The sequence below is a fragment of the Neopsephotus bourkii genome, unplaced genomic scaffold (assembly GCF_033783945.1).
Source record: "Neopsephotus bourkii isolate Nb327-2 ecotype Australia unplaced genomic scaffold, CSIRO-AGI_Nbou_v1 NB_196, whole genome shotgun sequence".
In the NCBI taxonomy this organism is placed as follows: domain Eukaryota; kingdom Metazoa; phylum Chordata; class Aves; order Psittaciformes; family Psittacidae; genus Neopsephotus; species Neopsephotus bourkii.
In genome coordinates, this window is record NW_026900709.1 from 10,247,782 (window position 1) to 10,257,398 (window position 9,617).

The 9,617-nt window shown below is 42.3% G+C and overlaps 1 protein-coding gene across 6 annotated transcripts in view; it reads right to left on the minus strand.

Moving 5' to 3' along the window:
* The window catches only part of AGPS (alkylglycerone phosphate synthase), an 82,489-nt gene extending 73,596 nt beyond the window's left edge, over positions 1-8,893 (minus strand). For 2 of the 6 annotated variants that reach the window (XM_061379634.1, XM_061379598.1), the window contains exon 1: positions 6,567-6,875. In XM_061379634.1, the coding sequence (XP_061235618.1) occupies positions 6,567-6,607 (41 nt within the window). In that variant the 5' untranslated portion in view covers positions 6,608-6,875. Of the gene's footprint in view, positions 1-6,566; positions 6,876-7,475 lie in introns of those variants that run through there. The other 4 variants (XM_061379607.1, XM_061379641.1, XM_061379576.1 and 1 more) reach the window with 4 other exon arrangements.
* Between the last annotated feature and the right edge of the window lie 724 nt (positions 8,894-9,617).

A 9,617-nucleotide genomic window follows, 5' to 3' on the forward strand; every position in this document is an offset into this window, starting at 1 on the left:
TTACAGCAGAATGGAAACTTTATGCCTAAGTCCACAAATGACCTTACACTGCCCGGTATCACTGAAGTTCCCTGTATGCAGTTACTGCCTCTTGTTTTCTGCATCTGTTGTAACCACTCCACATGTCTCTGTTGGCTTTGCATATATCCCTATTCTCTGCTCCGTAAATGAACTTTTTCAGCCCGTTAACATTTCCTCACTGAGAGTGTGTTATGAGGATTCAGAAGCTCACGATTTTCTATATATGGACTATTGAAATTGGTCTTATGGTCTTTTCATTACGGGTGCTTACTCAAGGTTTGGATTGCAAGGGTGCCTCTTCCCTTTGGCAACCTTGGGAATTGCCTGCCTTTCAAATTTCTGTGAATGCAGGTACCACCAGTAATGTTCAGGTTTGGGAGGAGAAAGGAAAACATTGCCTTTTCTTGCTGCTTCTGCATGGTCTTCCCTACAGACTGTCCCTTCTTTTGTTTCTAGCCAAAATCCCACTGCTTTTTTTTATGGCCCACAGTGAAGTTCCTTCTTTAGGTAAAATAGTTCTTATTTTTCTGTATGAATCATTCCTAATCACACCTTCCTTTACTAGGTATAACCAATTTCCCCATAATCAAAGATAATATACTCTCCTCCCACAATAAAACATAGGTGTAATAGAATACCCTCTCCAGTATTTCACAAAAGCACCTCTCTGACCCAACACAAACCAAAATTCATTTTTTCCTCACAGACCAAGTGAACTTTTCCCCAAAATAAACTCTTCTCTTGACATGAAATTGAAATGACACTTGCAAATTCGCGAAGTCATGGGGCAGCAGAATTATAGTAGTCCTAGAGACACTTCAACCTTTTCACTTACTGCAAGCGTCATCCCTCTGCCTTTTGTCACCCCTAATGTTAAAGGCAAGGTCTAGTCTATGAGGGGATGGAGCAGGAAATGTCAGCAGGCTGGAGGTTACTATCTTCTGGTCCGGCATGGACACACGGGCGCCAGCTGGGGCTTCAGAGCTGTTCAGGGCACAGAGTGGCTGGGGAAAAGGATATTAGGAGTTATCGCTACCACTGATACATTCGCCAAGTAAACACTGACCGTAATAATGAAAGTAAAAGGCAACATATTTAAAACTGGCAAAAGTAATACGCCTGTGAAACGTGCTGGCAAATGGTATCATCAAGGCCAAATGCTTAGCAGGATTCAGTAAAAGGTTATACATACATATTCATACATTTGTGTGGGGAATTAGATTGGGCCTGATAAAAATTCATAATGGATATAAATGTTCACAGTTCAGGGCATAAATCAGCCACCAGCCTGAGGTTAGAGAATAACTTCCCCTATAGCTGGGTTGTTACATAACTATCCATTATATCTGGAGTAGGAAAAGGAGGTTGAAGAATAGGGCAATTTCCTCAGAGGCATCTGGGAATTACTATTGGCAGACAACTAATTTAGATTTGATCTGGTATGGAAGTTCTTATTACATCAAATAATGTAATTTAGAATTAAAGCATATGATTTATTCTGTATTTCTTACTCTCCATGTAATCAAGCTCATGCCTGAGGGTAACTGCAAGCCTTCCCCTTATAAGCCGGCCAAAGTTAGCGAAAGTCACTGTTTTCTCACAGAGCCTCCTTAAAAACAGCTTCAAATTTTCCAAGGAAGTCAGGCAGAGTCCCAGGAATTCAGTTTGTTGAAAAGCTGGCCAACTAATACAGCCAGCTTACTGTCTGTGTTAGCAGAGAAAAATCTGCACGCATGAACTGCAGTAAAAAGCTCATACCCTGAAAAGTTCTCATTCTTGCTAAGTTTGCATAATAACCTAAAAAGACTTGCAGAGTTCCTGAAAATCACAAATTACAGCACGTGGGCTACTCCAGGCCTACTTTTCCTGCTTGATATTGTCAGTTCATCCCAGCAAAGCATAGTGTTCATCAGACTTGTTTTCATCAAGCAGCATACCTCCGGGTCTCTTGTTGCACTTGCAGACAGTCTGCATGCTAACGTAACACATACTGCATGCTAATAAAAACAGCTTTGTGACCTTGCCAACAGATATCTTGATTGAAAACTAAATCCTTAATCAATTGATTAAAAAACACTAAGTGAATACCGGGAATCGTTTACGTTCACTTTAGGGGTCAAGGGATACTAGCTGCATTCTGGTAGTTTCTGGAATGCATGTGATTGTAATTGTAATTACAGCATAAATTATCATCACAATACATGTAGGAAACTGAGGAGCATTTATTAACCGAACATCTCACCAATTTTCTCAAAGAAAAAGAACGGCACTTGGCAACAGTCTCTCTTAAGCATAATTCCAGTTTCATGCGAGTAATACTAGAAGCATGGCACAGTGATCACTCAACACCTGGAAGGTTCTAGGGCCACAATCAGCAAACACTTTGGTCTTGTTTAAAAAAAATCTTGCTGTGCAAACTTGAATGACCTCTTTGGACACTTTTATAAAACGAATGGCTGAAGAGCAGGCAGCACATGTAATGTGGTAGATGTTTTTGAAAGGTTTCAAACCATATTCCATAAAAATCTTACTTGAAAAATGAATCCAAGCTGGCTCTGCTGAGAAAGGTGTGAATTTGTTGAGGAGCGCCTGTCTCTTGATGGGGGGGGGCAAGGAGGCCCTGTCCCAGCCAGGGCTCCCGCAGCTCCATGCCACACCTCTAGGTGTTGGAGGCAGGAGGTTTTGCAGGCTGTAGTCACCAGGCTGTCCTCCTTTAACATGCAGGGTCTGCAGAAGTAACATGACTGCCTTATGGCTTTCTCAACAAATAGGGCAACTCCCTTAAGCACAATTAACCCTTGACAGTGGCAGCATTACCAGCCCTGCCACTGAATCTCAAGTGAGGGTTATGATCGCATGGGGTGGGCCTTGTTGGGACCATTTGACACCAGCCTTCTGCCAGCTACATATGCAGTTTTGCTGTGTCCCCTGCCTCCTCATGTCCTCCTGCTGCTACTACTGACACCCTGCCAGCAGCAACCAATTTCCCTCTGAAGCTCTCAGGCTGCTTACAGCCCTGCTGCCTCCTTCTGCCAGCTACCAAACTGCTGCTCCAGCTCCCTCATAGGCTTCTTCCTTTCAAACATGGACCACAGCATGGTGGAAACCTCAGTGTATATTGGGAACCTCAACACAGTGTCGCAAAGACATACAGTACTTTGAACTGTAAGGAGGTGCTTGAGGTATGATAGATATGGGTGGGAGGGCTGTTGGTTTTTTTTTTTTCTATTATTTTCATCAGGAAAATAAACTTCAGCATGCTGCTGACATGTGCAATTGTACATCACAAAAAACTGCAAATACCAGTGAAGAGAGAATTATAGATGGTGTCTAAACAAATGATGGACTCAAAAAGTAATAGCTTTGATCTAGAGTAAGGCAAATTGATAAATAGTGTACAAATATTCCAAACAATTTTTCAGTGGAAGAATAGCATGAAAAGCATGAATTGGAAAAGAGAATGATGGGAAACTCCTTCTTTTGCCCTGGCAGCTAGATGCGAGTTTGCACAGGATATGGCAGGGCAAAAGAGCAATGTAATTTTGGACTGTGCATGAGGAGCTGTAACAGGTTAAGTAATTTTCTTTATGATTTTGGCCTAAAATACTCGTTCTATCCAGAGCACTGTCAAAAAGACAAAAGATAGATGAGACAAGAGTTCTGAAAAAAGTCAGAAAAACGATCAGTGGCTGGAGGCCAGATTTGTTTGGACAAATGTGTATGAGTTCAACTTGTCCAGACCTCTAACAGTGATTAAGGGGAACCCATAATGGACAACTTCTTCTGGAACAGAGTACTTAGAAATACAGAGTAGAAAAAAAGGGTCAGCAGGTCACGGGCTGCCAGAGATCCCAACACTTCTTTGTTCGCTGCTGCTGACCAGCCACCAAATTACGCTAGTAGCAGGTCTCAAAAGGGTGCATAGAAGTGAGGGTTGCATTGATATTCTGAGAATCAAGCTTAGTTTTTGTTTCCTTGGAAAGTCACTTCCAGAGACAAACCTTCCTGTATTTAAATAAAACGTAGGCACACGGTCCAGTATACTGCTGAGGACCACACTGCCTGCGTGATACTGCTTCCTGTTCAAGTCCAGTCTCCGTCCATAGGCTCGGAGGGCTATGTCTTCCACTCTCCCTACAGCAGACGAGGAGTGGCAACACCACGTACATAAATAATGACATACTTAGGAGAGGAGGAAGAGATGCAAGTTAAGCTAGAAAGAAAAAAAAAAAGAAGAACAATACAAAATACTAACAGAAACACCATGACTCCAGGGTTTCTGCATTTCTGTTGCCTTCATACTGAGGCATAGAGGACAGGTTGACACTGGAAGCCAGTCTGTGCAACTTGGTGAGGGTATTACCTATGCTGCCTAGCTAGCAGCGAGGCTGCATGAGCATTCCTGCGCAGCACTGGCATCTGCCCTCTTGCCTATGCCCATCCTCACAACCTTCAGGGCACTTGGACATTAACATCCCACCAGACATATCAGGACAGGCTCAGCACTGGTGGCCGCCGATAGCTAACAGGTTGCTGCATAACAGCCCTGTGGATGCGAAGCGGAGCATCTTGTGTGTGTGGCTGCTCCAAGAGCAGCTCTTGCAGAACAGTGTGAACAGAGTCAGCAGGTTGCTTAGATTTTAAACATGGTAAGCAGGGACTGCTTCATGGGTACGGCACATGACAAGAGGTTGAAGGAGTAAAGAGCACCATGTCATGTGAGTATCAGGAGGGAAATCTCAAAAAAAAGAGATGAGACAAGGAAAAAAGTGGCAATAAATCAGCCAGTGTCTCCCATTCTCTTTGAAAATCAGAACAGGAAATAACTCGGAGCTTCCCCTATTTAGAAAATGCTTTTGATATAGCAAACAACATACTGAGATGGGTTAGAGGATAAGGAAAGTATTTCCTAGAAGAGATTATGACTGTATCATGGATTAAACACTATTTGGGTTATTAATTCTATTTTTATAGATACAGCTAGTATACTAAAATACTTTGATGGGACAGATATTCTACCCAATGTTTGTGTTATCTCTTGCATCATGAAAGTCAAAGTGACCTCAGTATTATTCTTGTTTTCACATTTTCTGGATTTTTCTGGGTGCAGAAGGGGCAATACAAAATCCATGAACAATTATAGTTTGCATTTGAGAAATGTCTAGGCTCTCTGAGCTCCGGGGAACACTTGGGAATTTAAAGGGAAAGAAAGATAAGCAGGAGCTGTGTCAACTCACCTATGACATAAATGCACTCCAACACTTTGAGGTTGGTGGGGAGTTCAACAGCATATCAGACATGGGCTTCTGACTTCAAAGCACGTGATGCACTTTAGACTCTTTGTAACATGTTTCTTTATAGTTAGTCTGGCTTCAGCAGTTCAAGTCAGAAAGTCTTTTAAAACCATTCCCAGTATATTCAGTGCAACGCAGGTTGCAAATGTTTCTATTCATGGAATTTAAGTTGGATTTTAAATCACTATATATACGGGGTCATTAATTCTGGGATAAGTTCCTTCAATATTTAATTCTAGAACAGTTACTTTATTCTAGAATTGCTCCAGAATTGTCTTGGCTCCTGAAGGTAATAGAATGTCCTTCAGCAGACATACTGATGTTGTAGTACGTCCTGGGTAAAACAAGAATTAGGATTCTAGTTGGGTTAGGAGCACAGATCATAGAATTTATTCTCTGCAGATGCCAGGACATTAAACCTTTCAATTGTTTTCCCAGCAAACTGAATGAGGCACTTTTGTTAATACAATTACCTCTGTATAATTGGAAACTAAATCAACAATGACTGCGTGATTTGAATATTACTTTAAATAATTTCATTTTTATGATGCTATTTTGTTGTACATGGTATTGTCAAATAGCTGAATTGCTGACTGTGATTTGAGTTTGCACCTTTCTTTGAGAAGGAAGAAGCATATTTTCAGCCTTCCTAGTTTTCTGGGATGCAGTGCACATTGCTTTTAATTATTCAGGCTGACACACATTAACACTAGAAGTCCATAGTCCGTACTGAATGAAACAAGAGGGAAGAACCAGGCAGATTATAACTACCCTGGGAAGAGGAGTGGGCACCTGAGGTCTTTGGCAAGGCCCTTAAAGGAAAAAAAAAGAATGTGGGGTGACAACCAACAAAGAACTTGAGTATTGTGAAGGAATTCCCTTGCTCCTTTCAGAGGCATGTCCCTAGTCACTGCATGTTCACTCTTTTGGAAAGTAGCCATTTTAAAGTATTTGGACAGATAACGGGGATTAAGAGCCACATACTGCTCATTCTGTGTCACGGTCCTTTTGGATCTCTCAAATTTACGGGTCAATATACTCTGTAAATTAAACTTTGTTTTATGAGCTCATTTGGAAAGAAAATACAACAAACACGGGTTCAATCCCCTTTATACAGGCTAGTCTAGCACATGAATTCACTAATTCAACACTGAAGTCACAATGTTTCCAACTCACAAGTTCTCTAATTCGTAATTCACAATACATTAACTCATAACTTGTAACTTGTGCATCTACAAGCAAAATAATTACCTAGCCAACAGTGAGAGTGCCCATCCTTCCTCCTCTGTCATGCTGCAGGCATCACCTGTACCACACTAGGAAGCACAATCATTAGTGTTTTATCATCAGCATTTTCATCATAAATCCAAAACATAGCACCATACTAGCTACTATGAAGAAAATGAATTCTATCCCAGCCAAAACAAGCACATTCTTCACTCCTTATTCCATACCATTTACATCAAGCTCAGGCCCCACACTATCCGATAGATCCTCAGTAGCCCCTTTCCCCCTTTCCATCGATATATACACAGATATCATTAGCTGATGGACCACCCCTTTAAATGTCTGTGAAATGTCCCTTGAGTTCATTAGTCTATGACTTGGGTTCTGTCTGTTACAGTGGTCACTCAGGACAGGAGAGGTGGTGTGTCGTGTGGAGTTACTTGGTCAGCTCAGGTTGGGTCACTGCTGCACTTGCACTGCCTCTTGTAAGACTGGTCCTCCACTGGTAGTGGTTCCTGCTATAATAATCCCATAGTATGTAACTCGAATCATAGGTTACAACAATTTAAAGTTATATCCATCACAATTTCTGCCTCTGATTCCTTTGGACACCACAGTGTACTTCCCTTGCTTCTGCTCCAGCACGAGCCTACCAACAGACCCCAGGCCCTTAGGGGTGGATGTGCTCCAGTGTGGACTTACTCACAGACCACAGTCCCTTCAGGGGTGTACCTGCTGTGTTGTGGACTTACCCATGGCCACAGATACTTCAAGGTGTACTTTCTCCCATGTGGACTTATCCTTGGGCCGCAGTCCCTTCAGGGGTATACCTGCTGTGGTGTGGACATATCTGCAGCAACAGATGGTTCTGTTCTGATGGATTTACCCACAGCCACAGACACTTTGGGATGTCCTGCTCCCACGTGGATCTACCCACAAGTCAAGTCATTTCTACTGAAATCGACACTGGAGCTCAAGGCTGTCCAGCACAGCAGCACAAGAACAGCAGTGATGCCCTGGCAACTGGCCATCAGCCAGTCCATGCACGTGGTCACTGCTGTTATCAAAGTGCTCCCAGGCACCGCTGGGTAAGATGATAAGACCTACAGCAAACAGCAAGAGCAAAAAGCAGCCGCTAACAAGCAGCAAGCTCTAAAGTACAGCAAGGCAAGTGAGACCCATGGCAAGCATAGGAGCCTAGTAATTAATAGCTAAACAGCAGTATCAGCTATAAATTCAGCCTAGCAAACTCAAATCAAATCTGTCATTACCTTGAACCCTTTCAGCCCCACACTGGGCATCAGAAAGGACTGTTGTGGTTTAACCCACCTGGCAAAGAAGCATCATGCAGTCACACACTAACTTTTCCCCAGTGGGATCTGAGAGATAATCAGGAGGGTAAAAGTGAGAAAACTTGTGGGTTGAGATAAAGACAGCTTAGTAGGTAAAGGAAAAGCTGTAGTAAAGCTGCAGGCAAAGCAAAGTAAAGAATTTGGGCACTATTTCCCATTGGCAGGCCATCCCCAGGGAAGCAGGGCTCCATTACATGTAATGATGACTTGAGAAGAGGAACAACCTAACTCTGAAAGTCCCCCTCCCTTCCTCCTTTTTCCTGCAGTGCAGCTTTTACTGCTGAGCACAGAGCCATATGGTATGGAATATCCCTTTGGTCAGCTGGGGTCAGCTGTCCCGGCTGTGTTCCCTCCCAAGTCCTTGTGCACCTCCAGCCTACTTACTAGTAAGGAAGCCTAAGAAAGAGAGCACTGTGCAGCAATAAGTAAAACATCCCTGTGTTATTAACACTGTTTTCAGCACAAACACAAAATACAGCCCCATACAAGCTACTATGAAGAAATTAACTCTATCCAAGCCAAACCCAGTTCAGTAAATACATAAAAAATAATGTTTAGTTGACCAAAAGGTCAGCATGAGAGACACAACAAGTTCAACAACTAAGGAATGTACTTTATCTTGGTTTTTATGAAGCTAACTTAATAGAAGGTGAATTTTTAATGTGCAATAGTGGTAAAACGTGCACCCAGAATTACATGACAGAAAGCTCTTCTGAAAACAGCTATCTGTTGAGATCTGGCTGCTGTTGCAAAATGAAGGACTGTAGAGTGATACTGTCACGACAGCAGGCCTTCTCTGCGTAAAAACGGGTGTGCGTGTGTGTGCAAAGTGCCTCCAAAGGCTTCTAAAATACTGCCACAAAGGGGCTAACTTGTCTTTTATGTGGGTTAGATGTATTGTTCTCAAGAATCTTTCAACTTGAAAGGAAATTAATTTCTAAGGTTCAGTCATCAAGCCATAACAAGACCGAAACTGACAATCACGCACTTAAAGCATTTCAGTGTCAGTTTATTCTACAGGATGAGACAAGTACCAGCACTAGATAAACCATTCCTGATTCCTCAGAGACAAATTTAAAGTTGAACTTTCCTCAGGAAGAATAAGGGCCTATATTCTACTTGTTCACACTCATGTACAAAGTCCTACCATTTCTTGTATTTCCATGGTTCCGGGGAATGAGATCCACTACCAGTGCTTAATGTCTGTGATGTGGAAAAGGCTGCAGGTATATAGCTACTATTTTACTAATACTAGAGATGGTCTTCTTCAAGAAGTGAAGAAAGAACCAGCTACTGTACTTTCGACTGTAAGTTAGCCTCATCTAACTTTCAGATGGTAAGGGTGAGAGATGAATTCCACCCATTGTGGCTGAGAACATACCATCTTCTGCCAACAACCAAGCAGGGTTCCATGGCCCATCTTATGACTGTGTGATGTAAGAAGGGATGTGCCACATATGAGGCTGATTCCATCGGTCCTTGGCTTACATCTCGTGCAGAGTTCTCTGTGAAACAGAGGATGTCTCCTTATCACTGAGTGAAAAATACATCTTGCTTCACTGAATCCTTTCATCAGTGTTTTTCTATTGATGTCACAGGGACCAGTTTTGAAGTGAAAGTTCTCATTAAAAATGTAACATCAAAAAAACTCCTAGTCAAAATCCCAGCTTCTTATTCACTCATTAGAGCTTTAGTCAATGTAGCCACTGGCTCAAAGTTAAAG